The sequence below is a fragment of the Narcine bancroftii genome, chromosome 4 (genome assembly GCF_036971445.1).
Source record: "Narcine bancroftii isolate sNarBan1 chromosome 4, sNarBan1.hap1, whole genome shotgun sequence".
NCBI classification, from domain to species: Eukaryota; Metazoa; Chordata; class Chondrichthyes; order Torpediniformes; family Narcinidae; genus Narcine; species Narcine bancroftii.
The window spans coordinates 225,207,493-225,226,139 of record NC_091472.1 but is presented as its reverse complement, the minus strand read 5'-3'; the positions used below and the strand labels follow the sequence as shown (position 1 = coordinate 225,226,139).

The window sequence follows — 18,647 nt, the reverse complement described above, 5'->3', positions numbered from 1 at the left end:
TCCACCAATAAATCCCTTGGCAACTACCCTTGTGACCGCAGGAGGTGCTCCGCATGCCCACACCTCCCTCATCACCATTTGGGGTCTAAAACAGTCCTTCCTAATGATGCCACACTTCACTTGTGAATCTGCAAGGGTCATCTACTGGATCCAGTGCTCCCTTTGTGGTCTCCGCTACACCGGAGAGATTAAACACAAACTGGTATCTTAGGTCTGTCCGCTGCAATAGTGGGGTTCTCCCAGTGGCCACACATTTCAATTCCCTGCCCCATTCCCTTTGTCAACAGGTCTGTCCATAGTCTCATGCACTGCTAGACTAAGACCACCTGCAAATTGGACCTCTTATTCCATCTGAGCACCCTCCAACTGGATGGCATTAACATCAACTTTGGTTTCCATTAGCCATGCCCCCCCCCCCCCATCTTTCCTATAGCTCTGTTTTTCTCTCTCCCTTTTTCTCTCTTACCCCTTTTACACAGTGCTTGAAAACCGGGTATTATCTGCGTTTCAAGTGCTGTGTGTATGCTTTGAAGGGGGTGGGGGTCAAAACTTGCCTGGCTTCAAATTGCCAAGGTAGGTAGTATCAGAGGTGGAGCATATTGATGCGGGACCAGTCTAAAAGGGCAAGCAGTGTTGCCATGCTGCTCTCTTACATGTCCTGCCTCTCTTGCTTCAGGAAGCCAGTTTGCTGTGTAAGAGGACTCATGGACCTGGCTTTTCTTCTGTTTGAACAAGCAAGCTGGCTTCCAGAGACGGGTTATGTATTTCAGAGTCAACCCACCTCCAATCAATTCCCACCTTTCCTTTTTCCTAGCTTGTTTTCCATATCCAATTGTTACCTTTTGTCTATTGGTCGATACACCTCCCCCAGCCATTTTCTTTATTCTGGGGCTGCCTGCTTTTTCTCATACCTTGAAAAAGGGCTCAGGCCTAAAACATTGGTAATGTATTGTTACCTCCGATGGACGCTGCGAGACCTACTGAGTTCCTCCAGGATTTTGGTTGTCAAGATGGATTGCCTCCAAGGTAGCCAAAACTGCATTCAATTTCAAGTTTATTGACATATACTGCAGTGAAGTGAGAAAATTTGTTTCAGGTGATCTCAAAACAACCAACCCATTCAGTATTCTTAAGGGACATGCATGCAACTTTAAAATAGACTTAAGAACCCTTTATGGGTGGCTGAAGGTGATTGAATTGACTCTCGTGTTAGGAGTGCTGGAAGTGGAACAGTGCTTGAATGTGCAATACTGAGCTCCGATTGTTTCTGTTAACAGCATAGTATAGCTGTGGTCCATTTCCCAGCCAAGCGGCCCTTTGGTCAGAGTCAGGTGTGCATTTACGTAAATGGCCAGCAGAAACTCACTGCACCCCTAAAGTTCCCCACGATGAACGAGGTAAAGTTCTTTTATATAACTGAATAAATGATCAGTTTTTCTTTTTAGTGTGCTGTTGGAAATGCTGTATATCCCAGTGATATGTTTTAGATCTCCTTATGGAGGCCTTTCAATGTTCAGACCACTGAGAAATTGAGAGGTTTCTTATGGTCACTGTCAAGAGTACATGCTGAGTGGGGAGCTGTGCAGGGTGGGCATCCGGAAAAAGAGAGCAAAATTTTCAGAGGGTGTGCAATGAAACAGTTTACCCAAAAATGAGCAACAAGGGTGACATGGTTACCGGAGCAGTTATCCAACGCTGTGACAGCGGCAGTGATTGGGGCCGAATTTCGAAGGTCTGTAAGGAGTTTGTACATTCTCCCCTGTCTGCGTGGGTTTTCCCCAGAGCTCCTGTTTCCTCCCACCCTTTAAAGTCTACTGGGCCAATCGAGTGTAATTGGGCGGCATGGGCTCTTGGGCCGAAAGGGCAGTAAATTTAAAAAGATTGTTGAGAACTGTTTTTGCACGTGTAAGGATATTTAAAAAAAAATATTTATTTAAATTTAATTTCAAAATATAGCACGGTAACAGGCCCTTCCAACCTTTGAGCCCATGCTGCCCAATTACACCCGCCATATTCGAACCTGGATCACTGGGACTGTAATACCATTGTGCTTACCACTACACTAAGCATGCCACCCTTTTATTTATATTGCTTATTAATTTTTGTTGCAACAGTAGGTCGCTTAATGCTTCCATAATCTTTATTGGTCTCTATCAAGAGATTTGTGATCGTGAACTTGAATTTCTGAAGCTCCTTAATGAAGCTTCGACTTGAACTAACATCAAAATATCAATGAAGTACAAAAGCTGCAGTTACTGGAATCTTGATCAAATGAAGAATTGCTAGAGGCACTCAGCAGGTCAGAGGGCATCCATGTTCAGAAATGATCAGTTGGGGAGGGCGTGGCAAGATGGCGTAAGGATCAGACGTGACTCTATCTTATTGTTTTGTCTAGAAATGCCTGTTAAAATTCTTTAAAAGTTTAGATAATTTCAGTGCTGTTAATTTAACTTATGATGGTACAATTGGTGAAAAAGAGCAAAAAAAAATGACAACAGATCATCAAAAAACTACATTTTCCAAAAGTTCAAGTTCTGGAGCCTACCTGCAGGAAAGACACCGGGACTCAGCGTGAAATGGATCCCAGGAGAGAGGTACAGTGTTCGGATGTAGAGCTCTATGTTACATCGGTAGAGCCCCTAAAGAGGGCGCCAAACAGCCTTTAGAACAAAGAGTTACTCAAATGCATTTGTCAACTGTAGAGGTGGCGCTGCAAACTGCACCTCTTGAGATAGAAGAACCTATACAACTTGATGTACTGGGAGAACTTAATACATTATGGACTGGGGAAAACCCCGGCCAACGTCCTCCAGTCATAGTTTCCACATGCAGTCATACTACAAGGAAGGCAACCAGAATGAAGGAAGGAACAGAAGATCCTTTGGTTATGCAGAAGAAGCAGGAATCTGTTGAGCCAAAATCTCTTCCAATTGAAAAGATTTTTGTGAATCTTGAATCTAAATTATTTTATACAATGCAGGGATTATCCAAGATTATGACTGAACTTGGTACTAGGTTTAATACTCTGGTGAAAATACATTCTCAACAGATGGCTGAGTTTGGAGCTTTTAAGCTTGAAGTGAGAGATAAATTTAATTCGTGTGAAGAAGATATAGACGAAATACGGGATCAAGTTTTTGATGTGACCAAAATGGTCGAAGACTTACAAACTCAAAATAAAAATTTGGTGAAAAAGATTGATTATTTGGAAAACCAATCCAGACGGAACAATATAAAGATTATTGGTTTGCCGGAAGGTATGGAAGGACCAGACCCAAGAAAATTTTTTACTGAAGGGATTCCGCAGATGCTGGGTCAAGAACATTTCCCAGAAGGTATAATACTGGAACGTGCTCACAGAGCCTTGCGTAGAAGACCTATTTCAGGTCAAAGTCGAAGACCTGTTTTGGTTCGTTGCTTGAATTATTACAACAGAGAAATAATTTTACGAGTGGCTATTAGAAATGCACAACAGAGAAAATCACCCTTGATGATTCAAAATAATCGAGTTTTCTTCTATGCGGATTTGAGTCAAGAAGTTATGTTCCAACGATGGGAATTCAATCCTGCTAAAGAGTTGTTGTGGAAGAAAGGTTACAAGGCAACCTTTAGATATCCAGCTGTTTTGAAGGTTTTTCAAGATGGTTACCAACCAAAGTTCTTTGATTCTCCAAAGGTAGCTATAGCATTTGCTCAAGAGCTGCCAATTACTCAGTTTCAACAGAGACATAGTCCGCTGCGATCTCTAAGGAGACAAGAGATGGAAGAAAAGAGCCGTGCTCCAAGAAGGAATTGTTGTAATGGTGACTTGGCAGTTGGAGCTGATTCAATGAAGAGTTGTCCTTTTTTTTCTAATGTTTTTTTTAAAAAAAAAAGGGATATTAAATAATGATGATGTTAGTTTAAGATGAAGTGAGAGTTGGGGGAGAGAACTGGATAGGCACTATTTCCTGAAAGTCATCTGCTACTTGTGAGTTATCTCACACCCATTTTTTTTGGGGAGTTATCGCATTGCGCGGTTTAGACGGGAGGGGGTATTTTTAACCTCCTACCCGTTTTTTTTCCCTTTTATCTTGTATTATTAGATTAAAAAGTGAAGGGTTTTTTTTTGTTTAAATATTAAAAAAAAAAGCATAAGAAAGTATTTGATTGTTTAAAAAACTAAAAATTGATGTGGTTTTTTTTTGTAAAGTTTATTCAGTAGATAAGGAATATCTGAAATTTAAATGTGAATGGGATGGATACATTTTTTTTTTATTTTTTCTTTAACTTTAAGGTGAAAGGAGTGGTAATTCTGGTGTATATTATTTTGCTATTTTAGTTAAAGAACGAAGGGAATAATGGTGAAAGTTATAAATTGAATTGTACAATTCTTAATGAGGCTTGAATTTTGTTTGTGGTTTATGCTCCATTTGTTGAAGATATAGATTTCGTTGAAGATGTGTTTTTATTATTTGGATATCTGAATTTTAACATAATGATTGGGGATATTTAAATGTGGTATTGGAGCTTTTATTGGATAACTATTCAAGAGTAAAAGGGAAAAATGGTGGAAGAGTACTAAAATTGAATTGTACAATGCTTAATGAGGTTTGAATTTTGTTTTAAGATGGTGGTTTATGTGACTAATATGATGATAGATGTGAAGTTAGTTGATATTTGGTGAACGTTTATTTCTATAGAGAAAGTTTTTTTCATCTTTTTTTAAGAATTGATTATTGTTTAAGAATTTTTGATAGATAATGTTACTAACTTTACTAATTTTTTATATTAAGTTTGAGTTAAATATATGTTTCATCTTAACTCTGTTTGTTAAATATATGCATTGATTTAAATATGTTTTTTAAGTCTGATATCTTAGTATTAATTACTTTTCTTTTTGTTAGTATTTTAATCGGTTATGTTTTTGTTTTTTTTTGTAAGTGGGTTTTTTTCTCACATGTTATTAACTTTATTAATTCTTCACTCTTTATTTTGGGGGGGAAAGGGGGGGTTGGACTAATTTGAGTTGGGTTATTAATGTGTAATAATTATTGGGGAGGGTATAGTTTATTTAGATTACTGATACTGTATTGTAATTTTATTATTTTATTCTTAATTTTTTTAATGTAATCCTATACGTTATTCATGTTATAAAATCTTAAATAAAGTTTAAAAAAAAATGATCAGTTAACACTCTGGCTGTCTCAGTCTTAATAAAGAGTTCATACCTGTGTCTTGGGTAAACTTATACCTCTCATTGTGTTCGTTTTAGATTGGTCACAATGTTTGAGCTACTGAAAGAAAATAGACACACACACCGTGAGCAGTTCAGTTTATACAAATGTTTATTACAAATTCAAAAGCTGATTTCACACTACAATATGCAAGCCCTTCCCAACTATACTTATCAAAGCTTGGACTGGTCCCAACTGCCGAAGCGAGGCAACGACTGCACACTTGTATTAGGTTGTCAGGGCGCCGGTAGCAGCTTCTCCACCTCCCCTGACCGGGACGTTGCTCGGACTCTTCCTTCTTGATAAGGGGTGTTTCCACCTCTCGGAGAGTCTAAACTTCAGCAGCAGGACCACAGGCTTATATACCCCAAAAACAATTAATCATGCGCCTACTCCTTCTAACATTTGTCAGTCAAAATCAAAACTGAACATTTATTCTACAATTTAGAAGATTAATTATTATGGAACCAGGATGTTATGATTTCCTGGTTTATCTCATAGATACAAAGACTTATTAAAACTTCTCGAGCAAGATAGGTTGTGACCAATTCATCAATTTCAGAGTGTTGCATTTGACAACTGCTTTCCCTGGGCCTCACAGTGGAATTCCATTTCAAAGTGTATCTTCAGATAAATCCCCATGGCTGAATTTAATTACATCTGCTAGTTCTGAAAGTAAGGTGACCTGAGTGTGGACCCAGTGTCGTCAGTTCCACATAAGCAAAAAGCATCTGGGCACATGGTTTTAATCCTCCATTACAACCTGATACGTTGACTGATCATTTCTACCCATGGATGCTGTCTGACCTGTTGAGTGTCTCCAGCAATTCTTTGATCAACCTATGAATATTGGATTTAAAATTACAGTAATTAAAATTTATATCGCTTAGATATAAGTGCATAACCGCATGGGACTTTTTATGACTGTGGTCAATGAAGTACTTTTGTTGTAATGTAGGAAACACAGTAAACCCTTGCTTGAAGTCACTTTTGAAATCACTTCTCTCTCAGTGTAGTGGTCCCTCATTCTTCTACTATGTGTGTTAGCTTGGATAGAGAGCTCGAAATATTGGCACATATTTAACCTAGTGGCTAACCTAAATGCATCCAAAATTGAAAATTATTTGTACTTTTTGCATCGTGATGGTTGAATGTAATTTTGCAGAAAATTACACAGAGGTTGTGCTTGTGATTACAAGGAATTACTGAAATTTATTGAACAGTGGCCACTCTCCATTAAATGCAAGTCTTTGTAATTTCTCCAATTTATGTCACCATTGACACTTTTTGAATGTTTTCTCCCAACTTTAAGCCTTTCACGTCGTGTTGTATTGGATCAGCTGGTCAAAGGACTACAACCCCTCCTCCATCACAAATCCCAGATCCTCCATTCTCATTATCTATCCCTTCTGGACGGGCATCACTAAGCTCAATCCTTTCTCCTCCAAATTGGAGTGGACTTTTGAGCAAGCCAGAATCTGTGACGAAACTCATTTCAGCAGGAACTCAAGATAGTGAATGGGGTTCACCCACTTCACTGGAAGGTCAGCTTGGTTCTGTTCTGGTCTTCCATGATGCACTACAACCCTTTCAAGTGAAGGCTCTCTATTTAGCAGGTGAGCAAAAAGTATGTGGCTGCCTTATTAACTTGTTGTATTATTGCCAGTGCTGTTTAGTTAGATCTTTTTCACAGTTATCAAGATGACCTATCTCAGTTTAAAATCTAAGAGTTCTGAAGGAAATTAGTTTGCTTATGACCCTCTTTAAAAGGAATAGATAGAGTAAATGCATGTAGCCTTTTTCCACTGAGGTTGGGTGAGATAAAAACCAGGGGACATGGGTTAAAGGTGAAAGGGGAAAAGTTTAGGGGGAACTTCTTCACACAGAATGGAGGGAGTATAGAATGAGGTGCCAGCTGAAGTAATGAATGTGGGATCAATTTTCATAGTTAAGAAAAATTTAGACAGGTACATGGATGGAAGGGATATGGAGGGAATAATAGTTTAGTGCAGACTAGAAGGACCGAAGGGCTTGTTTTCTGTGCTGTAATGTTCTGTGGTTTCTGCTCTTATACATTTAGTGCCAGTTCCCTGGTCTTCCTGTTGAAAATTTCCTTTTAAAAGTTATAATTGAGGCCACCAATTCCATTCAGGCTATACATTCCATTCAGACTTTCCATTCAGGCTGCACATTATAATAGCTTTGGAAAATAACCTTCTCCTTCCTCTGTCTACTGCCAGTTATCTCAAATCTTCACTTTTCCATCTGTATTTCCTTCTGATAGTTAATTTGTATATAAACTATTGATGTTTTCTGAATCTGACTTCACTGTGATGCCTTTATTTTCTGATCTTAAATTTGAGGCATTTTTTGTTGTTTGAAACATATGGTAATAAATACATGCATTCTGGCAACAGTATTGTGTTAGATATTTGTCTGGCATGGAAACCTTATGATTGAGTCTTTGCTTGATAAAGTTTATTACAAGAGCTTTTCCCTCAACGATTGAATGGGACCCTGAACACGTGACAATATGGAAATTTTTGACATTGACAGGCCCAAACAGCATTTCTCCACTGAAAACTCAGGATTCGGACCTTACAGACCTCACAAACAAACTACTCCTTCATTACACGCCAAAAGTAAGTTGCATATGAAGTTCATCCGCCTACTTTGGCATTGCTAAAATCCCTCTTTTAAATATTTTACTTCTATTTGACCAACTGCTTTCTTTCCTGAAGCCATTAACCTTGTAGAAATTTGAAGTACTCCGGTACTAAGTCCTGCGTTATAAAAAACAATGCAACTTAAAAAAGGTTCTCAGTTGATGTCTGATCATAAGGCACTGAGTGAGGAAAGACTGGAATTTTGGTTGATATTTCTTTCCCTTCTCCAGGGTATTGTTACTCTTCTCGCAGCTGAGGTAATTGTTGTCTAGGTTTCAAAATAGAGTCTGGACCTGAAAGTTCATGCTTGAATTATGAGTGCAAGGAACATTTTACTTCCTGCCCTCGAGATAGTGGTAGCAGACATCCTTGAATTGCCACTGTCCATGTTTACAACAAATTTCTACCACCAGGAAGGTGCAAAATCTCATCAGGAAGAATGGTTCATGGCTAACGAGAAATTAAAGATGGTTTTGGGTCCAAAGGGGGGAAAAAACAGTATTGGGTATAAATTTCTCATCTCTGAAATCACTTTGGATTCTCTACCCATGAGGCTGAGTTGCTGATTGTATTTAAGGGAATCCAGAATAATGGGGTTACTTTGGGTAAGATAGAAGATAAGCCATGATCTTTTTGAATGACAGGAAAAGTATAAAGGGCCAAATGTTCTCATAAGATTCCTTATAAAGATGTTTGGACAATACAGGAAGCAAACAAGAAGTCTGCAGGGGCTGGAAAACGGAAGCAACACACAAAGTACTGGAGAAACTCAGAGGAATTCCTGATGAAGGGCTTTGGGCCAAAACCCAGTCTCCATTGCTTTCTGTGGATGCTGCCTAAACCGCTGAGTTCCTGCAGCACTTTGTGTCCCTTACATGATACAGAAGGCAGGAATAATGGAGCAGCAATCTTCAAATTGGAATGGTTTGTCATTGCATAGAATGGTGTAAAATATATATATTCACATGTGGCTTGAAACGAAACACTCCATTTTCTAACATTGGGAAAAGCTCTGAAATGATTTTGATGCATGATATTTAAAATCCATATACTATAATTATTGGAATTTATGCATTTTTGCAGGCCTGCAAAAGTCCTATCTGCCTTGATTTGTCACCTAATCTCTTTCATGGGAGACTGACTGGGCACAAAGTTGTCAACTGGGATATTAAGGTATTTCAACTCATGAAGCATGGCTTATAATTCATAACAAGGATTTTGTATTGAATAATTGACTTACCGTGCATGTTTTGTCTAAAGTTTCCATTCATTGTTGCATTTATAATTTTATCCTCTGGATTATAAATGCTCTATGATGCATAGGGAAATTCACATGAATTGATGAATAGATTGCAAGTTCAATTACCTTTTGAAGGTTTTTTTCTCAGCTCATTCCACCATTGATGCATCATCAATTTCTCAAAGACTGAGATTGAGAAACCAATAGGCTTTTATTCACAAAAGTACAAAGGCACATCCATATGCTTGACTGTCCATATGCACTTAGGAGGGGGCTGTGGAACAGTCACCTTTGTACAGGAGCCTGTGGAAGGGGCCTCAGGTACAGTCAACCAATGGGTGTGCCCGACCAGACATATACATAAACAATAGTGGTTTACCACAACCACCAACTCTGATCTTTCACTGTTTACCTGAGGACCTTCTTTTATCACATAGGAAGAGGTCAGTCTACCACTTGCCAATACTTATTAACAAATGCAGTGACTTACAAGCCTTCCCATGCATGAAAAGCAGAGCTAGTTGTTTGGTCATCTTATAGTCCTATATTCTGCCATTCAGCCCATCAGGACCACACTGCCATTCCACCACGAGCTGATCTATTTTTCCCAGTCAGCCCCACTCCCAAGGTTCAAGATTTCTTTTATTGTCACATAATAATACATTAAAAATATACATTTTATACTTTAACTTTATTCTGCTGTAAACCAAAGAGTTGTCATTAGTATTGCCCAGCGGCCCTTAAAGTAAGAGAGAAAGAGAAGCAAAAGAGAGTCCCTTCATAGTCGCTGAGTGTCCCCTGCGTTCTCCCCAGAACATTTGATACCCTGACTATTCAGATACCGATCAATCTCTGCCTTAAATGCGCCAAAGAACTTTGGCCTCCACAGTTGCCTGCGGTAGCAAATTCCAGAGGTTCACCACCCTCTGGCTAAAGACATTCCTCCCCTACTCTGTTTTAAATGGGGACCCTTCATTCCTGAAGTTGTGCCCAGGGGATTCATTGTTCTATATCAGGCTACACCTTTAACTTGGTTGGGCCACCCAATATTTTTGTGCAGGTGATCTTACTTTGCCAATAGGTATCTATTAACATTCAGAAGTATTTGATTAATGGTGTCTGCCTATTAGAAAAAAAATGCTATTTGCTCACCTAATCATCCAATGGACAATTAGTTTGCAAACCAGAGGTAGGTCTAAGACGAATGTTTTTTTTCTCCTTTTTAAACTCCTCGCATAAATCCATTCTGTCCTTCCAAATAGTTCCTCACTGTCACTTTACCCACTAAATGGAAATCAGTAGTGAGACTGAGCATTGAGGGAACTGGTGTGTGGGACATGTATTATACTGCCATAGTTTGTTTTTAAAAAATAAACCATGAAACTTAGATTCAAACTGAATTTGCATCACCATACGACTGAAACGTAGCTCAATGCATTAATAGCAATTCTTTGTGGTTAACCTTGCCAGGACATGATCAATTGCATCGGTGGTCTCAATGTCCTGTTCCCACTGCTGGAGCAAATGAGCAATCTTGGCAGTCAGGAGTGCGCGAAAACTGATCACGTAACAGATTTAATGACACCTGATGTCCCATCCCCTTCTGAAGGTGACTGGGTCGTGGTCCCTTCCACAAGAGCTTCTGGTGAGACTTAACAATGAGTGCTTGGAACTTGTTTTTCACATTAATTATTGTTTATGATCGTGTATACCAAGATACAGCGAAAGGCTTTGTCTTGTGTATTATCCAGGTAACTCGTGTATACTTGGGTGCAGATGGTAGTGCAATAATGAAACAAAAGTTCAGGGTGTAGTATTACAAAGGTGAAGTGCAGGGTTGAGAGAAAAGAACAGTTAAATAGTGCAAGGGCATCTTTTAAAAATGAGTGGTCCTTTTAGGTCTGTCAAGTACTCTGGATAAAGGTGAGTGCTTTCACATTGTTATATTTTAATTAGTTGCATTTATTTATTCGTATATAATTCTCCCATTCTTCCTGCTCCCAAGATGAGGTCTTCTAGTCCAGAGCCTCTGAAATGTCTGCTGCCTTTCACAAATGTGGCTTCCCCTCCACTGCTATTAACTTGGCCCTCACCCACATCTCCTTCATTCCCTGCTCATTTGGCCTTCCCCCCCCCCCCCCCCACCGCCTCTAGAAACAATAAACACTGAATCCCCCTCGTCCTCACCCACCAGCCTCCTTAAATGCGCCAACACATTATCTGCCGGAATTTCCGGCGCTTACTACAGAACCCCACCACCAGACACATTTTTCTTTCTCCCATCTCAGCCTTCCATAGGGACCATTCCCTCCATGACTCCCTTGTGCACTCTTCCATCCCCACCCATTGACCAACCCCCCCCCCTCCCCCCACACCTGCACCTTCTACTGTGGTCGTAGGAGGTATAATACTTTACCCACACCTCCTCCCTCTCCACGGTCCAAGGTCCCAAACAGACCAAGCAAAACTTCACCTATACCTCAAGTGAACCCATTTACTGCATCCGGTTCACCCTCTGTGGCCTTCTCTACATTGAGGAGAGACTAATCGCAAATTAGGAGATCGCTTTGCCTAGCACCACCTCTCTCTCCACAGCAAAAGCGACCTCCCCATAGCCAACCATTTCAGTTCTGAGTCACACTCTCAAGCTCACATGTCTGTCCGTGGCCTTTCACACTACCCCACCCTGACCACCGCAGATTGGAGGAGCAACTTCATTTTTCGTCTGGGCACTCTCCAACCCCAGGGCATGAACATTGCATTCACTGCATTCCACTAATCAGCTTGCCTTTTTAAGTAGTTATTCCTGTTCCTACTTCCTTTCTCTCTCCACCCAGCCTAGACTCCTTCCCCCCTCTGCCTTTCAGCAGTTTTCCCTCCACACCTATCATCTCCCACCTTCACCACCCCCTCCCCCTTCCCCCTTTTGTTCGAACATCTCTCATGTTCCTCCACACCTTGATGAAGGGTTCAAGCCTGAAACGTTGGTGATGTATCTTTACCTTTGCTACATAAAGGCACTGTTTGACCTGCTAAGTTTCTCCAGCATTTATGTTACTTTCACTTAACCACGGTGTAAACTGAATCCTGTGTTTTACCTTTCCTCCTCTAATCCTTCTGCCACCCATTTTACCAGTTGATGTATGGTATCTGAAAACTTGATGGGAAGCAAAATAAAATAGCCCTGTTCCGATTTCTAAAGAAAGATTTTGCTTTTGAGTTATCTTGTTATTTTGTCTTGTATTGATTATTTCACTCAACCTTGTCTTCTGCCATGTAAATCAACCAAGGGTCTTTTGGTACATGCCTTGCATAGGCACAAATTAAAGGAGGAATCCTCTTGAATGAAATTTATTGTTTTTCAAATATTTCTGAATCATTCTGCAGAGAAAAGATGTTAAACCTGCTTTGTTATTGTAGTATGTGCCTTCTACATGTATTTATTGTTCAGGCATCAACGCTTGCTGCATTGTTGTATGAGAAGATAACAGCAATAGAAATAAACAAGTTCAACAAGGGTGTCTTGTTCACAGCAATTTGGCATATTTTATTTAATATGTGAACTCCATAAACCTTTTCCAGTTCCAAAACACTCCCCCCACTCCAAAACAAAACCTTTCAAGGTGACAGTCATTGATATGAAAATATTGTTTACCCTTCAAATTGAAAGGAATTAATTCACTGAATCAGTCTGGTATTTACCATGTATTTGAGCCATGCTATTTTAACAGTTGGTTTTAAAGAAATTCTGCTCAATATTTCTCACTTTGGAAATGCAACCTTTGGAAACCCCCTTAATTTCACGGGTCAGTTTTTCTCAGCAGTGGCTGATGTGATTGTGGATTTTGATTGTATGTGCTGATTGTTCAGCTTTCTGACACTTAATAATTCATGTATAGTGGTTTTAAAATAAACGACTGATCTGCTGGTTTCGATGATTTGGTTTATGAAAGAATGTGGATTTGGGGAACTCCCTGACATTGTTCAAATAGTGTTGCTATTTTTTTTAAATTCAGCTGCCTGGGCAAATGGATGTCTTTGTGTTGCATTTCAGTAAAGGTTCCATCTAGAAAATTGTCTACAAGGTTTTAAAAAATCCAATCTGAAAAAAATCTCATCATTTTATTGCAATTGCTTATACAAATTCCTTCACAAACTGGCTGCTCAGCCTTTTGATGCTATCCTGTTCGCCTATTGCTAGACTTTAATTCAACAATAGGATGAAGTGAGGCTTTGAATCTGTTGACTACTTTTTAAAGTTTGAAAAGAAAATTGGTCTTGTGATTATCACAAGATCACAAGCTATAGAGGAGAAGTAGACTCATTGTGTCTGCTTCGCCTTTCTAATCATGAGCCGATCCATTCTCCCGTTCACTCCTATTCTCAGGCTTTTTCCCTGTAACACTTGATTCCCTTACTAATCAATTACCCATCAATTGCTGCCTTAAATATACCCAATGACCTTGTTTCCATGACTGCCTGTGGCAATATGTACCACAGATTCACGACCCTCTGACTAAAGAAATTTTTCCGCATCTCTATTTTAAATAGACATTTTATCCTGAAGTTATGCCCTCTTGTCCGAGAATCCCCTACCAAGGGAAACACCCTTGCCACATCAACTCTGTCCAGGCCTTTCAGCATTCTAAATACCTCTATGAGGTCTGAATACAGTGCAAGAGCCAACAATTGTTCCTTGTATGCTAACCCTTTCATTCCTGGGTATAATTCTAGTAAATCTTCTTTGAACACTCTCCAACGCCAGCACGTCTTTCTCAAATAAGCTTTATAGTCTCAATATTACATCCCTGCTCTTTAATGCTACCCTTCCAAGAATGAATGCTAACGTTGCATTTGCCTTCTTCACCACGGACTCAACCTGGAGGTTAACCTTTAGTGTATCCTGTGTGAGGATTCCCAAGTCCTTTTGCACCTTGGAATTTTGAATTTTCTCCCCATCTAAATAATAGCCTGCCCGACTATCTCTTCTATCAAAGTGTATGACCGTTGTATTTCATCTGCCACCCCTTTGTCCATTCTCCTAATCTATACAAGTCTCTTTCTAGCCTTTCGGCATTCTCAGAACTACCTCCCCTACCACCTATTTTGGTATCATCTGCAAATTTAGACCAAAGCCATCTATTGCATAATCCAAATCATTTGTATACAATGTAAAAAGAAGCGGCCCCAACACCGACCCCCTGTTACCGATCACTGGTAACCAACCGGCAGCCAACCAGAATAGGATCCCTTTATTACTACTCCCTGTTTCCTACCAACCAGCAATGCTCCAGCCATGCTAGTATCCATCCTGTAATTTAATTAGTTCCCATCATATTTAGCAGCCTTATGTGTGGCACCTTGTTGAAGACCAAATACACAACATCTACTGCTTCTCATGTCTATCCAACTTGTGATCTCTTCAAAAAAATTGCAATGTGTTTGTCAGGCATGATTTTCCTTTAAGGAATTAATATATTTCTCTGGTGGGTTGAACCGCTGTAGTACTTTAAATAAATAATTCCATTCTACCCTGTCAATGGCTTTCTCTGCGTCAAAAGCAACCGCCACTGTTGGAGTCTTCTTTCCTTGTACTGCATGGATTAAGTTAATGAACTTAGAGATATTGTCCATTGTTTGTCTTTTTTTAATAAATCCAGTTTCGTCAAGTTTTACTATTTTTGGTACACAGACAGCCAATCTGTTTGCTCATAGTTTTGCTATTGTCTGATTCCACCTGCATTGAATTCGCCCATCATTATTGAATTAAGATCTACCGGGACCAATGCCTGAAGAGGGTGCACAAAATCAGTGAACCGGTGCGGACTCGAAAGGCCAACATGGCCTGTTTCCGCTCCGTAAATGGTTATATGGTTATGGTTATAAAAGGATGAGCTTAAAAAATAAATCATGATTATAGTAAATCTAACCATTCTGCCACTTTTCTTCCCCCCGACATAAGCACATTCAGTATTTGCAATGTCCTTACCTTGAATGAATCCAATCAGCTTCTTAAGCTAAGAAATAATTGTCCATGATTCTTCATAATTGCAGCCTCATTTCTCTGGTACATTTTATACACCACCCTCCCCTGCCTGGCAGAACTACTGCTCAGCTTCAATAACTTTTCCTTCGGCTCAACCCACTTTTCTCAAGGTCAAATGTGTTGCATTGTTACTTGCATGGGTCCCAGCTATGCCTGCCTTTTTGTCAGTTGTGTGGAGCAATCCATGCTTCAAGCCTACAGAGGCAAGGCTCAATTCTTCCTCCGCTATATTGACGACTACATTGGTGCTGCCTCCTGCACATGAGGAGCTCATCAACTTTATCCATTATGCTGTCCTCTTGACTTCCTCTGGATGCTGTGTGACCTGCTGAGTTTCCTCAGCGCATTTGTGGATACGCACTTGATCCCAGCATCTGTATATTTTCTTGTGTTAGCCACATTTTTGCATTGCTTCTGTGCTCTTTTTAATAATGAACTACCCAAATCTTGTGTAAAATACCAAACTTCAGCATAAGATCTTGTACTAATTGGTTGACATCCCTTCTGGTGTCTTGTGACCCTCACTGCTTTTGCTGTGGTTAGTTTTTTTTTTAAAAAGGCTGAACTATAGAAACTTCAAAACATTCCAGCAATGTGGAGTAGATTGGAGTAGAAAGACAACTTGAAATGTAATTCCTTCCAGGGACTGAAGTATTTGTCTGCTGCAGATTATACAGACAAAAAAATGTTGCTGTGATTGTGTAATTTCCAGAGGCCAGGCTGGAGAAGAACCCTGTGGCTACTTTTCTCTTGACAATAAAACATTTCATACAAAGACATCCAATCAATCAGGAGAACATGCTTCATTCACATGGAGTGGCCACTTTAAGCACCTTGTTGCAAAAGGTAGGAATCTCTTTGCCACCGCGGGGAGTCAAAATGAGCCAGTAGAATGTCTTTTTGTATTGATACTGATTTATATGAATTATGTCATGATATTAATAAAATTTTCAAGTTGAAAAACATGAGAAATATGCTGCCATTTTCCATCAGTGTATTGTACATGAAGGAAGAACATTTCCACTGGTTTCATGGTAGCTCCCATTCATTGTATGATTGTCATCTCATCAGCACTGATGGTCTTTTTTGGTATATAAGAATATCAAAGTGATTTGTCCAACGAGACTCTGCTGAGATCAAATTTCAGCTTAGTTATTAAATTGGATGTTGGAGCAAAATTGATCAAGTTTATTGTGTCATGTACCAAGATGCTGTGATGGAGGCTGTTTTGTGAATCGACCAGTTAGATATCTCATACATAGTGCAACAAGTAAGATTCAGTACAAAAGTGCAGTTACAGAGAGAGGTCAGATGGTACAGAACAAGGGCAGCATAATTTTACCGTTCTGACTATTTTTACTATATACTAGATGAGATTATATGGCGAGATCCTGCTCTTAATTTATCTGCTTTCGAAAAGCTGAAGCACCAATGATTTCAAAATTTCAAATGCTTGAAGGCATAGATATTGTGAGAGAGAGGGAAAGTTTGAAGATGTGAGTCATTTCACCCCCCCCCCCCCCCCACAGAGAATGATGGCCCCCTGGAATGTGCTACCAGAGGAGATTGTAAAGCAGATATGGTAGTAATGTTTAAGGGGCATTAAGACAGACACAGGAATAGGCAGGATGTAGAGAGTTACAGGACATATGCAGACAGATGGGATTATTTGGATTGGGATCATCGTTGGCATTGACATGATGGGCCGAAGGCTCTGTGCTTCCTGTTTTGTGTCCTATGTGGCTTCTGCCCAGAAGAACTAATTGCCAAAGCAATCTTTCACCCTATGCCATAAGTGCCCCGTGATTAATAAGGGATTGCTTAAGGTGCTATGTGGGTGAAAAGAAAAAGGTTGAGGACCACTGGGCAGCTTGAAAAATGTATGAGGTTATTCAGTGTCAGCAATTTGGGTACAACTGCTTCTGTTTCAAAGTAACCATTAAGTGGTTCAACTCGTAGTCTTTCTCTTGATAAATTTGTATTTGTGGAATTAGCTTTGAAAGAGAAACTCAACTCTGGAAAATTCAGCTCTGATTTTTATTAGCCATTCTCAAATTAGATACTCTTTCAGAAAATAATTTAATAAATTGATCTTGTTTGGTTTTATAATAGTATTTGGCAGTGCTTCATTGTTCAAACAGCTAGTAATGGGATGCACCAAAAGATGCATCCTTTATTTAAGCCAATTTCTTTATAAATGTGGTCCAAGTTCAGCAGCATCTTGATCCAGAAGGCTATTGATGCCCATGACTGACACAGACTGTACTTTGAGTGACAAGTCTGGTCACAGGAAAATTTATCCAATTGCATGGACCAATCTACCAAAGATGCAGTTACACAAAATTAGTAGGAAGGAATTGATCAGCTGATCCATCAAACCTGACAGCAGTTATAAAGACATATTATAGCAAATTATTTTTCTCACTTTACTTCATTCTGTTTTGTTCTTTATAGAATATATTAATGTATACTTTTTCATTATACTTCCAATTACATTTGAGATTGAACTGACAACTGGTTTTCAATCTCCTGTTTGATAGATGCCGAATAGTTTAGTAGATGTGAACGTGTTGGTGGCTCTGCAGTTGCTTATTGAACAAGCAGACGTTGAGAAAAACTCCCAGCTCCTGCATCAGATGTATCAGTATTTGCTATTTGACTTTCGAATCTGGAGCCGTGGTGACTTCCCATTTCGAATAGGCAAGTATATTCCTATTATAATGAATGCAAATCATTTAACATGGTGGCCTGTGCAGCTTCAGTGTCTCTCAAATAATGCCACATCCTAATGAAGGACTTTTGCAGTTTAATCTGTTAAAATGTAGAAAAGGTGACAGCCAGTTTATGAAGAACAGGTTCCCACACTGGATGATGGCAGACAGATGTATTGTTGGTAATTTTGGTCAGGGTATCAGGGTTAACACTACTGCTAAACACGAGCTGCTGGAGGAATTCAGCAGGTCAAACAACATCCATGGGCAGTATGGTCAGTCATTATTTCAGATCGAGATATAGGAGCCTGACCCGAAATGTTGACTGGCCATTTCTACCTATGGATGCTGCCTGGCCTGCTGAGACCCTCCAGGCACTCATTGTTTAGGTTTCAGCATCTGCAGTTTTTCTTTACCTCCACTGCTTCTCTTCTCAATAGGCTTCTTCAGGTGGATTCTCCGCAAAGATTGCGCCTGAAGAAGAGGAAGCGGCCCTTTGAATTGTCGTTCAGGTGGCAGCGCTAAAAGCATAGCGCTGGCCACCTGAAGGAACAGCTGCACCGGGATGCACATCTGAGGGCACTCCTGCTCCTGTCCCTTGGTCTGTCAAGTCAGCTGGGACAGCCAGCGCGGGCTATCAGTATGTCCCCACACTGATCGCTCTGCCCCCTGGCGGGGGAAAGGGGGCTGGAGCGGCTGGCTGGTGGGGGGGGGGAAGGGGGCTGGAGCGGCCGGCCAGGCCCCTTCCCGCCCGCCTGCCGCTCCAGA

General features: G+C 40.1%; 1 protein-coding gene across 6 annotated transcripts in view; it reads left to right on the top strand.

Annotated features, from left to right (window-relative positions):
* The window catches only part of nbeal1 (neurobeachin-like 1), a 353,839-nt gene that overhangs the window by 215,427 nt on the left and 119,765 nt on the right, over nucleotides 1-18,647 (top strand). For all 6 annotated transcript variants that reach the window (XR_011356411.1, XR_011356412.1, XM_069934130.1 and 3 more), the window contains 7 exons: nucleotides 1,278-1,397; nucleotides 6,529-6,832; nucleotides 7,773-7,858; nucleotides 8,966-9,055; nucleotides 10,593-10,767; nucleotides 15,881-16,014; nucleotides 17,709-17,868. Coding sequence is in view for 4 of the 6 variants with exons in the window: in XM_069934130.1 (XP_069790231.1) it covers nucleotides 1,278-1,397; nucleotides 6,529-6,832; nucleotides 7,773-7,858; nucleotides 8,966-9,055; nucleotides 10,593-10,767; nucleotides 15,881-16,014; nucleotides 17,709-17,868 (1,069 nt within the window). In the remaining 2 variants the exon portion in view is untranslated. The remainder of the gene's footprint in view (nucleotides 1-1,277; nucleotides 1,398-6,528; nucleotides 6,833-7,772; nucleotides 7,859-8,965; nucleotides 9,056-10,592; nucleotides 10,768-15,880; nucleotides 16,015-17,708; nucleotides 17,869-18,647) is intronic.